Here is a 15,367-nt window from a genome sequence, read left to right as displayed (position 1 = left end):
ATGAGAAGAAATATTTAATAAATAATTAATTAAAAAAAAACTGGTTAAATTTATTACTATGGCTTTGTTTTACAAAAATGTCGTTTTAATTCAATAAAAAGAGCGTCCGGTTCAAGACCAAAGTTCAATTTTAGTTGCGTCCCATCAAAATAGTGGGGGGGTGACCACTACTTTGAGTAGAGGGCCGACTTCTGTAATTGCCTGGGTGGCACTTGGTTAAGACTAAACCGAAATTAACCAAGAGTTTCGAGGTAAGTTTTACGGGAGCGAATATTCTTACTAGGAGGTGCATGGCTAGCCCCGGATCCCTGCTCGGATCTGGAGCAGGACTTCCACATGGTCTCCGTTCGAGCAGAGCCCTCCCAACCTCACAGCGATGGAGTGACACAACAAGGGCAAATATATTCAGTCACAGGGGAAACGGGGCATTGGAAAGAAGGGAGCCCAAATATGCACTTCAAATTTTTAAAATATAATAAATCTATTTGATGTCGGTCTTGCTCGCAATCTTCTTCCGTTCAGCGTTTTGAAGCAGTCTGTCCAGTTATTTTCTTTGCTTCCTGGATCTTATTCTTCTTCCATCCAGTTTGGTGTTCTCTCGTCGTCAATCTCTGATGTCAAGTCCTGTTAAAGTAAAAATGATTAGTGTGTAAGTTAAAAGTGTAGCGGCAGTACTATGGGCAACAACAACCTACTGAAAAAGGAGTTTTAATGTTTCGCAAATTAATTGCAATTTGAATGAAACTAGTCAAATGAAGCAAATTAATTTGCTATCCCTGAACAACAACCTTTGCGTAAAGTATTAAGTTCTGATTCGCAGAAAAATCGAAATACAATACACAAAGAAGCTACCTTATGTAAATCAGTTCAACAAATAAAAAAGAAATTACCTAGACTCGTCGAATCGAAAGAACGAGCTCTTTCAAAGTCTTCTGGCTCTCCAACGGCGGATGCTGTGAAGATCATTAGAGGCCTACGGACGATACGTAGCTACTACTACTGATGGCATTGTCTGCCGCTGAGGCCGAAAATGTGACTCCAGGTGCCCCATCAAAAGACGTCACCTCCATATTACCATAAGCACAAATGATCCTTACCGGTAAACTATCCCTTTTCAAGATTGACAGGAGCAGCGGCTTCCGATGTGGATTTGTCAAGTGATTAGTCGGAAAGGATCTCATTGGTTTTAAAGTCTATGCCAGTGGAGAATGCGGCAGTCCGGTGTGAAGTAGAACATCGCTAGCATTCGAAAGAATTCGATCTAAACTTGGATTCAATCTAAATTTCCTTAAATTTCAAATCAGTAAATTCTAAAGTAGAAAAAAAAAAATTAATTTTTTTTCAAAATCCCATAGTTAGACGTATTTGGATTCCCACCAATTTCAATGAGGTAATCGAAGTTCCCGGCTGTGGATCAATCTGTTTGACCGGATTGATTGGTGGTGCCATTCTAATTAAGGCTCAATTTCCTGTAAGAAAGCAAAAATAAAATAATTAATTAAACCCACAAACTCTATATTTGCAATTGAAATTTACCGAATGGGGAATGTGGAATCCTTCCGGCAACAAAATTGCGTCGGAGTATCGCGGTCATGTTGAAGCACAATGAGACGCAAAGGGCAAAACAAATAATTGGTGAATCGGAGGTATTGAATGGGCGAATAAGCTCGCAATCTCACGGCAATTCGACATCTGCTTTGGAACTTCAAATCACTTTCAAGGATTGGACCCCTGTTGCTGTTCCCGGCTCATGCTCCTGCTTCACGATTATTGGTGGCATGGCAAGATCGTCAGATTGATGATGACTAGAATGTGGGAGGTCAACTGGCGTAGACGGTAGGATTCGAAGACGTAGACGATAGGATTCATCAGCGGCCAAGACAGTATCGGATCCTACAGAAGGCGTCGGATTTGCTGAAATCGATGGACTCGACGCCGTTGCGAGTCATTTCCAGACAAGAACGGCAAAAGCGCTACATATTTTCAATGTATCGACTGAGAAGCTGAATTCTCATTCGTGCATCTTGATCGAGTGAAGCTCCACTTTGCCAGGAGGAATCTTAATCTCCTGTTCTTGAAGACTGCGATTAGTTCGTGTTCAGAGTACGACTGTCGACATTGCAGAAGACCTGCAGATTCTCATCCGCGAGTTTGCTTTTCATTAGCTGCATTTGGTAAAATATTGGGAAATATCCTAATAACAGAAAACAAGGCTGGCAGGTGGCTCTGACAAGCAGCCTTTCACTAGGGATGGAACAATAGTGAATCAATAACTGAGAACACGTCTTCGGCTGTCACCTCCCTGAAATAATAAAGATAAGTTCTGATTAAGAAACTAGGCTTCATTTGAAACAAAGAGGACTTACAGAAAAATTCCCAAAACAAAGTTGTCCTCCAAAGTATCCTGATACAAGTGTGTCATTTCGGTGCCAACACACAGCAATGTGTTAAACTGAAATCAGCAAATGTGAAGCAACTTTGGAACCAGAGAGAGATGGTATAATGATACTAATCTCTCTCTTAAACAAAAAACATTCTGAAATGTACCTATCCAACTGGACTGAAGATGATACGAAATTTATATCTTGGTTTCCCAGGCACTGCACAGCACTACGAGAGGGGAAATAAAATTTAATGGAAAGAATGCAAGTAGAATAAGATTCTGCAAATACCAATTGTTTCTCTCAAATCCTTTTTTTAGAAAATCTTATAAAACAATGTCTTCAAGGGATGTACGACATTCAGGCCCAGTCATTCAGGCCCGCTCCATTCAGGCCCAGGGCCTGAATGTCGCAACACATGGGCCTGAAATGTCAAATAAAAAAAAATATTTTATCAACGATGGTGTGCTATCTATGTCTCACTCACTCACTCGTCTCACTCACTCTGATGATCACTAACTACTTGTAGCCTTAGGTTTCCTATCCCATTTTAATTTTTAACATTTTATGTTTTTCAAATACTATAGGCACTATTACTCCAGTACATAAAAAGTATACTTTCAGGCAGGGTAACGTAGAATGGGGAAGCGTCGTTGGTTCCATCTTTCACTTGATTCTTTACAGTTGGACTTTTTTTACTCCTGCTACTTTGAAGTTTAAGATCATCGTGCATTTGAGCAAGAAAACGATTTTTTGCCAGTAGTCTACTGGGAAGCAGCAGGAAGAAAAAGGCAAGTTCTTACCAATTCGTCAGTCGGCTCAAAAATTCAACGCTTCCCCATACTGATGAAATTAAACTTTATTGCGTTATTTGGTATAGTCCACCGCGATGACCATCTTCACAATATGCATGTAATGTACTTGTAAGAAACCAGCTAAGTAATTGACCCAAGGTTGTCCCTGTCGGGAATGGCAGGGAGTCCCATTCACGGGAAATTGGGCTGCCAAGAATTTTTACCGTGGCTTTATCCAGCACGGACTACGTTTTAATGAAATAAAATAATAAACCCTTTGACTTTCAATGTGTGAAGTACGTTGGGGGGTATGGACTGGTTGTAAGTGCAACAAAGGAGCCAAAAGTGAGACTAGATAGTGCCATCGTTGATAAAATATTTTTTTTTATTTGACATTTCAGGCCCATGTGTTGCGACATTCAGGCCCTGGGCCTGAATGGAGCGGGCCTGAATGACTGGGCCTGAATGTCGTCCACCCTCTTCAAGCTCCTAGAGGATGGTGTTTGGGTTCACTTCTGTTTTGTTTAACATGTGACAAATCTTTGCCCAAGAGAATAATTTTTACTTGATTTTATGGGTCTTTAACACTTTCTTTTCTTTACAATTAGGCTGTTTCACAACCGTTTCACAACCGTTTCACAACCGTTTCACAACACTCACGAATCAGATGTATATATCCAGAGCAGGCAGAGTAACGGTTTGACGGGTTTGACAGTTTGTTGTTTAGTCTGCTGCGGTCTGCTGGCAGATAAAAGCTTAAACAAATTAGTAAACAGCATCTTATTTTTGAAATTGTGGTTCGTTTTGAATTCTTGGTCTTGGAAAAGTTGCAAATTTATTGTTTACTATTTTAAAATGAGGTTGCTAAATATTTAAAATGAGGTTGCTAAATATTCTTTCTCGTCTTGAATCTTAGGTTAAATCACAAGGAATAAAACTATAAACCAAAGAAAATTTGATGTACAAAACCCGTTTATTATACAAATAAACATCATTAAAAATATTTAAATTTAATATTTTATTTTTTATGGAGTAAATGCATTCGAAAAATCAGCAACTAACGTGACTTCTATTCTGTTGCTCACACGGGACTGGAAGAGACAAATTTGAAATGATTTTCAAACCAGAAACTTGCAATCAATATTCCTATTTCTTTAACAAACTTGTAGAGGCGATTACATATGGAAACGATACATAAGTGCGATAAAGAGCATAGGCTCCCACGGGCCGAAGCAACTACTACTTCCGCACGCACCATCACATCATGCGGATTCCGGCAACTGTAGAGGTTTTTTCACAGAAAGGTAAGAATAATTAATTTATAATAAAAATCAGCTTCTGCTGATTCAAATCACAATAACACCATTTTCCAATATCCCCATACACCAGGATCCAAACTCGGAGAAGACCGGCACAATTTCCAAAGGATCTTATCCGTTCACGACTCCTGGGGTCCAATTCCGAACAGTTGACTTAGGTTAGTTTAGTTTTCGACTTTAGATAAGTTTAGTTAAGTACAAGCCTAGTCTAGTTTCGATCGAAAGTCAAAACTATTTTCAAGTCCGATTCCGAACCCAAATGTGTCCTAGACTTTAACTTACTTTGCTAAACTTGATTTTTATTTTTAACTAGTCTAAAGAACCGAAAGATCCAATCACAGAGGGGCTTACTGAAGGAAGTCTAGACTAAAATAGTAGACTCAACTAACCCCACGTGTGGACTAAAGAGAAATCTTAAGTTCTATTTGCAATCGATTCGTTCAATCAGATCGATACATTTTAATTAATGCAGTAATGTAATAAATTGATAGTATTTATATAATGGCATGTAAATACATTACTTGAGATGATATTTTAACAACAGTACTGTTAAATAACATTATAATAAATATATATACTATCATTTTCAAAGTAGTTACTTGCGTAAGTAACTGATAAAATAAAAGTTAAAGACATATTCACACATAATAAAGTCTTTACTGAATGAAAAAAACAATAACTTGCGTCAGTTTAATCAATTTTAAGCTTTATAGGGCCTATTTTTATTTTAAATTGCATAACTTTGGAGATTATTTTTATTTTTTTCATAAAGTTTTTTTTGTAAATATTACACTTATTAACGTATTAATTAATATGGTAAAAACTAAAAAACGATTATGTAATACGTAAAGTGAGATATTAAGTCACTATGGAAATTAATATGCTAAAATTCCCTGTTTAATTTACCAAAATCAAAAAGAAATAAAGATTTCATCGAAATCTGTCTGCATTTTGTAAACAAACAAGAGCGCCACTGCCTAATATCTCCGCAATTTTTAGTCTAACTAGGGGAACTAGACTAAAAAAAGTACCTAAAAAGGTACTTTTTTTAGTCAGCACTTAAGCTAACTATTCGACAAGACTTTGCTAACATTTTTAGTGTAAGTTCAAAACTAAACTAAGGATTTTTGGTTCGGAATTGGATTTTTCGCTAAGTTTAGGGAAATCCCAAAGTTTAGTCCGAAAAACGCCTTAGTTTAGTCTAAGTTTAGTCTAAATCAACGTTCGGAATTGGACCCCTGATGGCGTCGTCCTCACAGTCAATTGGGTGGCAGATGAAAACGGATTCCAGACCACCGGCGACCACCTCTCCACTCCCATGTCCTTCCATGTCCGAACACGTCGTCAAGATGCGGCTAGAAAGCGGCCGGAGTTCTGTATAAATAAGTCAAAAACAAAAACAGATGTGCTAGAGTCGACCGACGAACTTAAATAAATCAAATTCCCCTTTTCTGATTTAAAAAAAAATTGTTTCCTGTGGAATGCCAAACCTCGACATCCGTTTTCCGTTTGATTTTTCAGCCAGGAATTTAATACCGCGATTGGATTTTCAGATTCAAGTTAAGTCTTCTTTTGAGATCAAAACGATTAAACGCAAAATCAAATTCCGAGTGTTGTTTTTGTCAGACAGAAAAGTGCGACTTGATTTTCAAGTTAAATGTATTCCATATCAGCAAGACTTTTGTTGGTTATGTCATTTATCTTGTTGGCAATTCCGATCACAGTTCAATCTGCTTTAATTAAAATATTACCGGAAGCGGAAAACGACGAGTAAGTGATTGAAGGAGGTTCGACCCTGACACTCACTTGCATCCAAGATCAAACAAATCATCTCAATCAAGAATTTCACGTCAAATGGATAGTTCCCGTTATAACGAATCTAAATCAAGTAAATTATACATTGATTTCCTTTCAAGTCGATGACGTAGCCATGGGTTTTAATTTCTCGATTGTATCAAATACTCAATTAGGATATTAGAGTAAAGGTAACCAATTTTAGGAACGAAAAGCACTTAATCTCGACGATGACTTTAAAAGACATCAGATACCCTGACACAGGCTTCTACAAATGTCAAGGGAGATTGCAGATTGGCAAAAGAGCGATACGTTTACGTTTCCGGTTGGTTATCGACTTTTCACTTTTGAGACTTTTATCGTCGTCTGCGTTTAACGAGTTCATCACTTGATCACTACACGGCGCTGCGTTAGTTTTGGCGTCAATTTTAAAAATATTGAACAATTTAAGCTAAAAATTAGACAAGGATTACCCGAAATCATTTCTTTTTCTTGCGGCACAGTAGGAAACACGACCAGTGGCTGGATAAGCTGGCTAGACGTAGTCAAACATATCACGGCGACTATTTATGAAAACAAATCAAAATATTAGAACAATCCCCATCGATGGACGTGCGGAATTCGAAAGGGAAATGAGAAAAATAATTTCAGTAACAAAAAAAACTCTTAAAAAAAAAAGTAGATGCAGCCAAATGGTTATTATGTCATTTGATCGTATTTAGGGCAAATAAATTGCTGATTTCCTCGTTTTCAACCACTTCCTTTCCTCCATGCCAATCTGATTGCTCATTAACCTTCCTATCATTTTTATACAGAAAGAAAAAAAGTCTTGTGAGCGGATGCGGCATGCCAAACATCCGTTATGAAAGCCAAGAATAATAGTGGCCCATATTAATTGCATGAAATGTAATCAACAGGAAATTTTTTCAAACCCAATAGAAGCCAGACAAATCAAAGAAATGCTTCAGATTGAGTTAGACAAGTCCAACACTGTGCGTGAAAAAAATATATAGCAGAGATCTCGCCCGCCAGACGCACATCGCCCATTAATGGAAACGTGAAAACTGTGTGGTGCCTTAAACAGCTTGAAATGGAAGGAGTTGCTCACCTTGAAAATAGGAGAGAAAAAAAACTCAAAAATCAAAAAAGCTAAAAAATGCGTTGGAAATTCCGTCCACTCTCTTTTGCATCACTAGCCGTGGGCGATTCAAGTCAAAGCGAGTTTGCTGGTTGTGTGAAGAACTTTTCGGGGATTTTAGTTGGCAACAGACAAGTGCAAGTGTTGGAACACGATTTTTGACGATGGCTTCCGTTTCGATCCATTTCCGCAACATTATCTAGGAAAATAGTTGGAATTAAAACGCGAAATTGTTGTTTTGTGTTTGAACGGTGGGGGCAATTTTCAAAGTTGAAACAGGCAAAGGCAAGTCTTACACCGGCATTATTTGGAAAAGATTAAAGATGTTTCAAACCTCAGCATTATTTCTGTGCGTTATTCTTGCGTTCTCCTGCGCTGCAGGTTTGGAGACTTCGGACCTTGAGGCAAGTAAGTCAGACCATGTTAGTATAGACATTTTTATTCAAATTATGGTCAAAATGAATCAAAACAAGTTCAGTCAGACAAAATTTTCTATCTCTTTCCTCTTCACCATTTCTCTATTTCTATATAAAATATCTGTCCTTTTTTGGAAAATAGTCTAACTTAATATATTTGACCATTTACAGATGTCAACTCCCACAACAAAGTTGTCGTTTGCTACGTAGCAGGATGGTCTGCATGGAGATCTGCTAATGGTGAATTTGTTGCTAATAATATTGACCCCATGTTGTGCACACACATCATCTACGCATTTGCTGTCATGAATAATGTCAGCCATTCAATTTATAGTCCCGACACTTATCTTGATACAGAAGAAACTGGTGGCAGAGGTGACATGCGCAATTTTCAATAAAGAATTTCATTTTTGTAAAATGTGTTTCTATTTTGGGCATTCAGCACAGTACAAAAAAGTCGTGAGCTTCAAGCAAAAGCAGCCAAAACTCAAAGTTTCTATTGCCATTGGTGGATGGAATGAAGGATCTGGGAAATATTCCGACATGGCCCAGACGCCTGAAACCCGTAAAGCTTTCATTCAAAGTGTTTTAGCTTTTATCAAGTAAGTCACTGTGTCACAACATCTTCTCTTTCAAAATTTAAAAAAAAAATTACCTCTTCTCATTAAGGAAACATGGTTTTGATGGATTGGATATGGATTGGATGTATCCTGGAAGCCGGGAAGGATCCCGCGTACAAGATAAAGAGAATTTCGCACTCCTACTTCAAGTATTTTTGTTATCTGAAAAAATAAATAAACTTTCTTTAGTTACAGTTCTACTAATAATTAGGAAATGCGAGCAGAATTCGATAAAAGCGGACTACTTTTAACAGCGGGGATAAGTGCGAAACTTGAAGTCATCGATCTGTATTAAGTTTATTAATAAATTGCGAAATAATTAACCATTACTTAAAGCGTTGTTGAATGTTTCATGAATCTTATCAAGTGGTTACGATGTTCCAGCAGTTAGCCAACATCTTCACTTCATTCACGTCAAGGCATTCGACTACAACGGACAGTGGAATAATCGTAAGCTAATTTGCCTTTTCATCTACAACGAAGTAGATTTTTCGTACCGATGGAGTGGAGGAGGAACTTTATAATTTTTTGTTACTTAGAAACGGGACACAATGCCCCGCTCAGGTCGCCAGTCAGCAGCAGTGTGATAGAACCCAATCTTCGTCGCAGTGTAGTAAGTAAATATTGCAAAGTTTAATCATTAAAAGGTGCTAATTTCCAACCCACTTATTCAAATGTAGGAGGACACAGTCAAATATCTGCAGAAACTTGGTGCAACACCGGAAAAATTGGTAATCGGCGTTCCATTTTTCGGGAGAACATTCAATCTTGTCGATAGAAACTTGCACGAAATCGGTTTTGCATCGAATGGATCTGGATTTCAAGGACCGTACACTACTGAAGATGGATTACTTGGATACAATGAGGTATGTACACCAGGCAATCTCATTAAATATTTAAAGAAACTAAATTTTAACATCAAATGAATAGATCTGCAAAGAGCTCACTAAAATTCAAGAAGGTGATAAGTGGGTTGAACAATGGGACGATGTTGCTCAAGTCCCTTACATGTACAACGGCAACAAATGGGTTTCATATGACAACGAGAAAAGTGTTGCCGTGAAGGTACGCCATCAAATGATTGAAGTCAAATGAATAATTACAATTCCATGTTTGTAACTAATAGGCTCGCTACGCGTTTGATCAAGGACTTGCTGGACTAATGATCTGGTCTATAGATACCGACGATTTCCTGCCAGAATGTTCCAACGTCAAATACCCATTATTGAGAGCCATTAATTCCGCATTCAAAGCAGCTTACATAGATAAACAAGGTGATAAAAAGCGGACCAGCATCCGACAATTCCAATATCGGATATGGCATTTCGATCGATTACTAATTTACCATTACAAAATTAGAAAAGGTCAAAATGAAAATTAAAAAAGTGGGAGAACCTGAGAATCCAGTGGAAGGATCCAACGTCATTTTAAATTGTTACATTGAAGGGTATGATTGTCCTTATCCTCCAAAGTGGTTCTATCAGAACAGCAGTGGGGACTATCACCCACTAACTTTCACCAATACAAGCTTGAAGTTGATTCCAGAAGCTGCGATTCAAATCTCTGAGCAACCAAACAAAGGTTTCACCAAAATATCCATAAAATGTTATTCAAATTTTAATATTTAATTTTACTTTATTCATGCAGACATTCAAATAAAGACAGAAGGATCTTACGATATCAGCAAAGATTTCTATGTCTATAACAGCACCCTCGACTTGAAAAACGTAACCATGGATACGCCCTATACAAAATTCAAATGCGAAATAAACGACACGGTTAAAGAGATTTCATTCACAGTTCAAGGTATTAATGAAATCGAATGATGATGCGATTAAAAACATAAGAGTAATGAATACATTTCATTCTAAAGAACTAAACAACGACCCAGTGTCTAATGCAATTGCGCTAAACAAAGGGGAAGTCCAGAATTTGACTTGCAATCGATTGTCTCATGTTCCTGTTCAATGGCTCAAGGTGAATATTTACTTAATTTTCTATGGTATCATCTCAGTATCAATTTAAATGGTCTAACATCTAGGATGGAAAGAAATACACCGGTCCAGTCTACGAGAATAAAACCGCGTCTGTTTTGACACTAGATGGAAAAGCAAATGAATTGGGAACGTACGAATGTCGATGGAGCAACAGCAGAGGAGAGGCAAGACAGAGAAACTTCACCGCCAGCCTCTCGTTCATTGATAACACAAATATCATCATCGTATCGGCAACTGTTATTGGATTTCTTGTATTAGGAATAGGAATCGGGATTAAATTTTACCTCGACAAAGTAAGAAAACAAATTGATACAAAATGCGGATCAATTTACTAAAATTTCAAATTAAACAATTTTTTTAAAAAAGAAAAGGGAATTTCATAAAATGCTGAATGGAGATCCAAGTAAAATCGACCCGGAAATGCCGATGGAATACCAATCGGAATTCCTTCCCTACGATAGGAAATGGGAATTTCCGAGGAAACGGCTCAGACTCGGTTTGTTGTTCCTCATCAGATTAACTTAAACTAAGAAAAGCAAACAATTAAAAACTTTCAATTTCCAAAAGGTCGAGAACTCGGATCCGGATGTTTCGGTCGAGTTGTTCAAGCCGAGGCCGTGGGCATCCAAGACGCCAACGAAACTTCGACCGTGGCCGTTAAAATGATCAAACCGACGGCCAATTCTAATGAAGCTTTGGACGCTCTCGTAAGAGAATTAAAAATTATGATCTATTTAGGGGAACACTTGAATGTCGTCAATTTACTGGGGGCCTGCACCAAAACCAACATCAAAAGTAAAATCAAATGCCACGAAAAAAGACAAAACAGAAAATTATAAATTTCGTTCTTTCAATTTTGAATAGGAGAAATTCTGGTCATTATCGACTTTTGCGAGTTCGGCAATTTGAAATCTTATTTGATTAACCACCGCGACAATTTCGTGAACCAGTTGAGCGATTCAGGAGATTTGCAATCCGAAAATGAAACGACGGAAATGGACAAAGCCACTAGAAAGTAATAAATAAACAATGAATCCAAAAAAGGTTTACGACTGATAGTTAGGGAGCAAGGACTGATTCGTTTTTTTTAAATTTATTAGTGAAAAAGTTGCAAATGAATTAACCAATGCTACCAATGCAATTCCGGAAAATCAGCGTGAGTTTAACCCAAAATTCTTTTCACCTTAATAATACATTTTCGCATTTTTAAAAAACAAATTAACGAGACGTTTTCACAAAATAGTTGAAAATACGCCAGAACCGAGACAGACCCAAAATTGCGGAGAAGACTCGAATGCAACTTTCAATCAAATTATTAAAACGAGCGATTTAATTTCATGGTCGTTGCAAATCGCTCGAGGGATGGAATTCTTAGCCAGCAAAAAGGTGGCAAAGTGGGACTGTTAAATGCGAAATTTTAACTTGAAAATTATTGTTCCTCAACAGGTTCTGCACGGAGATTTGGCGGCCCGCAATATCCTTTTAGCCGACGGCGGAATCGTCAAAGTCGCCGATTTCGGAATGGCGAGGCAAATGAAGGATTACGATTACAAGAAACAGGGAGATGTAGGCTTACTAACTTACAGAAATAATCAAAAGATTTTGTAATAATTATTTATTGGTTTAATGACAGGAATTATTGCCTGTTAAATGGATGGCAATCGAATCCCTGACGGATCACGTTTTTTCCAGCCAATCGGATGTCTGGTCCTACGGGATTCTCTTATGGGAAATCTTTTCCCTTGGCAAAGTTCCATATCCAGGTGGGAAATGAATCAAATGAAAATGCATTCAAAATTGACTAGTTTGACTGACAATGCAATTCCACTTCATTTTCAAGGAGTGGAGAACGCCTTTTTACTCTCGAATCAAATTCTAAACGGATATCGAATGGAAAAACCAAAAAACGCCCCAAATTTCATTGGGGAAACGATGACAAAGTGTTGGCAAAAAGATCCAAAGGAAAGGCCAACCTTTTCCCAACTGGCCGACGTAATAGAAAAACAAATCGAGTCCGTTGTCGGCTTCGATTATTTGAATTTATGTGGATCGGATAATGAAAATGGTCTAATCAGAGAAATATTCGATCCTACTCCAACAAATCGTCTGGAAATTGTCAAATTTTTAAACGAGACAAAGCAATCGCAACCAACAGAGGGAATAGAAAACCTTAGTTTCTTCAGTGAATCTGAAGTCAAATAGAGCCATTTGATTTAAACATTGGTTTCTTCTTCTATTGTGCACAAAAAAAAGTAACATGAAAGAATCTTTTTAATTGCAAACCAATCCAACATGAATAAATTGTGTTCAACCTTTCGTGTTCGACAAAAACTGTTTGAAAATGTCCCCCCCCCCCCACCTCATTTTCTTCATCAAAACCCAAACAGACTCGATTTTCTCCGAAACATGTGACTTTTATTCGCTCGGGGGCATAAGCTCAGCAATAAATGGATAACGATTGTGTAAAGCCCTAGTATTTATGCTGTCGTTATGCCTAAAATCAAATCTCAGGATTTGTCGCTATTTGCTGGTTTTGAATTCTACAGGAAAGATCTTATTCACAAACAGGAACGGACGACCCTCTTGGACTATAATGAGACGAGAATAAAATACAAATAAAACGTACCCTTTCGTTTTGGTAGTTGTTCAGGCGACCAGAGATGACTGCGACGATCTGACGTTATCCGAAGGCCAAAAGAGGTATCTGAAAATCTGTCCTGTACGAGAATATTGTTTGACGTTGTAGTGTTGGACAGAGCAATTTTTAAAATAACTTGCCTTTCTGTAAATGAATCAGATCCACCGTAACTTGGGTATCAAGCGGCACAGTATGAAACACGACCAATGGCTGGATCAGCTGGCTAGACGTTTGGTATAGTAAAAAAAATATCACGGGAGACTTTATTTCTGTCAACAAATCAAAATATTACTACCAGAAGGCCAAAAGTGGAATGTTGTTGGTCCTCTTCGACGCAATGTCTAAAATGCAAAAGGACTGCGGAAATCAAGTTGGGAAAACGTTATGGAAGACAAATTAAGAACTGAGTAATGAAATACGAGTTCACCATCTAGTTAACTTACGTCACCGAGACCAGCCACGAGAAAATCCTAGAAGAGGAAACACAAAAAATGTGCTATTATAAAAATTAACAAATATTAGATTCTTGTTGGCTGAAAATCTATTTATGGAGATTTCTGAAACTGAAAGGTTGAATACAGATTGAATATAAACCAGCTCATCATCACTTTTAATCCCAGTCCCAATTTCGTGAACGGAGGGAATCAGTAGAGTCTAAATGAATTTCAAAAAAAAAAAAAAAAATCAGATGTAAACTAATTATTACCTTATATAATGTTTTTATACCTTTGTCACTGTGACGACTGACGAATTCCTGGAGAGTAGAAGGAAGGCGATCTTCATCGAATGGAATTCCATGTCGTCGGATGACTCGAGCAGCGTAGCAAGTAAGGGGGAACACAGTGTTAATTAGAGACTTGTAATAGGGGTGGACAACCAAACCCAATCGTTGGCATTCAATTGCATTTGTTTTCATGATACTGACCACAGTATCGCCGTCATCTGTGGCCATGTCCAGATGACTTCCGGCATCCAACAGAATTTGAAACATGGGCTCATACTCGTCCATACAATATGTTTGCTTATCGGCCAAAATGTGAAGTGGAGATCGACCCTTCTCGTCGATGGCGTTCGGATCGGCTCCAAGTTGAAGGATCTGCTTGAGAGTATCGAGATACAAATGTTTTCCTTGGTAAAATGAATAAAATGTCAGTGCCACGTTAAGAACAGTTGCCGTTCGTTCTGTAAACAATTGCCGAATGTAACTTGAATAATATTCTTCCAACTTCTGTTTTTCTTCGTTGGTCATCTGAGGAGAAATGGAGTTGAAAACTAATAGGAAATTATAAACGAATAACGCGAATCTATGCCCCATAATCTTGATAGAAGAAATCATTGCAGATTCTGGGAACAACTTTAAAATCTTAGCGATGAATTCGGTGGGTACCAGGAGATTTTCATAGGTTAGTTCTTTTCTGGCTGGGCTATCGGGCGGTCCCTTTGACGCTTTGCGAAAGTGGTTTGCCAAGCGACCAAGTGTTTTTATGAAAATCTCGAATGATTGGCGAGAAATCTGTTTTGGGTCGAATCCATTCATTTGTTCCAGGACTAGAAGATAAGAGTTTAACACAATCTTGCTTTCGCGCATCCTCGCGAAGACGAATTCCGTAAAACTGAACAAACATTCTAGATAAAGCCAATGGAGATGTCCGTGATGGGCTTGACTGGAAATTCTTAGAATGACAAGAAGAGCCTGAATTTGCCAACGCTTCATACATTGAATTTGAGCATGATAGACAAATAATGAATGATTTTCAAATTCTTCTTGCAAAAAATCGATTTCTTCCATTGTAATCACTTCAACATCAGATCCAAAAACAACAGATGATGCCTCAGATGGAACACACACAGCAGGTGTCTTGGGGAGAATGAGTTCACCATCTTGTGGGAAGTAACGAAGAGTCATGGATTTTTTCCAGTACACCAGTCCAAACTTTAACATTTTTTTATAACTATGGTAGGATGCAGTTGAGACTAAAACAGCACCTAGTAATTCAAGTGCAATAATCTTGTCCTCTCGAGTGAATGAGGGGGACTTGATGAAAACTTTGGCAATGAACTTTAACCAACGATAACTGTAATTATCTTTTAAAATCCAGTCAATTATTTCTAAAATGGGAAAGTCATGAGAAAGTTGATCAATCACAAACATCAGATGAAACTTGTAAATTTTATAATCACATTTTTGTAACACGGTCACCAACTCACTGATAACAGACACATTTTTCCCTTTCATGGCAATTACCAGAGGTGTTTCACCTTTCTTGTTG

At 37.8% G+C, this 15,367-nt stretch overlaps 1 protein-coding gene and 1 long non-coding RNA gene across 5 annotated transcripts; one reads left to right on the top strand and one right to left on the bottom strand.

Moving 5' to 3' along the window:
- Nucleotides 1-29: 29 nt before the first annotated feature.
- LOC124344342 lies at nucleotides 30-2,732 on the bottom strand. 3 transcript variants are annotated; one of them, XR_006919706.1, is made up of 7 exons: nucleotides 2,673-2,732; nucleotides 2,367-2,610; nucleotides 1,537-2,302; nucleotides 1,378-1,469; nucleotides 1,098-1,310; nucleotides 891-973; nucleotides 30-624 (listed from the first exon to the last, which is right to left on the bottom strand). It is a non-coding gene; the product is annotated as an uncharacterized LOC124344342 (long non-coding RNA). The 3 variants fall into 3 exon arrangements; XR_006919705.1 differs by having other exon boundaries at nucleotides 891-1,310; nucleotides 2,367-2,476; nucleotides 2,548-2,610; XR_006919704.1 differs by having other exon boundaries at nucleotides 891-1,310.
- Nucleotides 2,733-7,417: 4,685 nt separating this feature from the next.
- Nucleotides 7,418-12,848, top strand: LOC124344329 (mast/stem cell growth factor receptor-related protein Kit-like). 2 transcript variants are annotated; one of them, XM_046797843.1, is made up of 22 exons: nucleotides 7,418-7,834; nucleotides 8,014-8,217; nucleotides 8,285-8,444; nucleotides 8,512-8,611; nucleotides 8,674-8,750; nucleotides 8,830-8,912; nucleotides 9,002-9,075; nucleotides 9,143-9,328; nucleotides 9,393-9,527; nucleotides 9,589-9,736; nucleotides 9,822-10,043; nucleotides 10,110-10,268; nucleotides 10,336-10,439; nucleotides 10,504-10,752; nucleotides 10,826-10,955; nucleotides 11,027-11,254; nucleotides 11,324-11,474; nucleotides 11,560-11,615; nucleotides 11,703-11,845; nucleotides 11,906-12,025; nucleotides 12,093-12,222; nucleotides 12,300-12,848. In XM_046797843.1, the coding sequence occupies exons 1-22, from the start codon at nucleotides 7,750-7,752 to the stop codon at nucleotides 12,659-12,661; spliced, it is 3,306 nt and encodes a 1,101-aa protein (XP_046653799.1). In that variant the 5' UTR covers nucleotides 7,418-7,749; the 3' UTR covers nucleotides 12,662-12,848. The 2 variants fall into 2 exon arrangements, with proteins under 2 accessions (XP_046653799.1, XP_046653800.1); XM_046797844.1 differs by having other exon boundaries at nucleotides 7,736-7,830.
- Nucleotides 12,849-15,367: the final 2,519 nt, after the last annotated feature.

This window comes from Daphnia pulicaria, chromosome 6 (genome assembly GCF_021234035.1).
Source record: "Daphnia pulicaria isolate SC F1-1A chromosome 6, SC_F0-13Bv2, whole genome shotgun sequence".
NCBI lineage: Eukaryota > Metazoa > Arthropoda > Branchiopoda > Diplostraca > Daphniidae > Daphnia > Daphnia pulicaria.
This window is presented reverse-complemented; position numbering and strand designations above follow the sequence as displayed.

Excerpts from the sequence above, each read along its gene's own strand:
- LOC124344329 (XM_046797843.1), top strand. The coding sequence starts at position 7,750 with ATGTTTCAAACCTCAGCATTATTTCTGTGCGTTATTCTTGCGTTCTCC. Across the intron at positions 10,956-11,026 it reads GAGGAAACGGCTCAGACTCG|GTCGAGAACTCGGATCCGGA; the intron begins GTTTGTTGTTCC and ends AATTTCCAAAAG. Across the intron at positions 12,223-12,299 it reads TGGCAAAGTTCCATATCCAG|GAGTGGAGAACGCCTTTTTA; the intron begins GTGGGAAATGAA and ends TTCATTTTCAAG.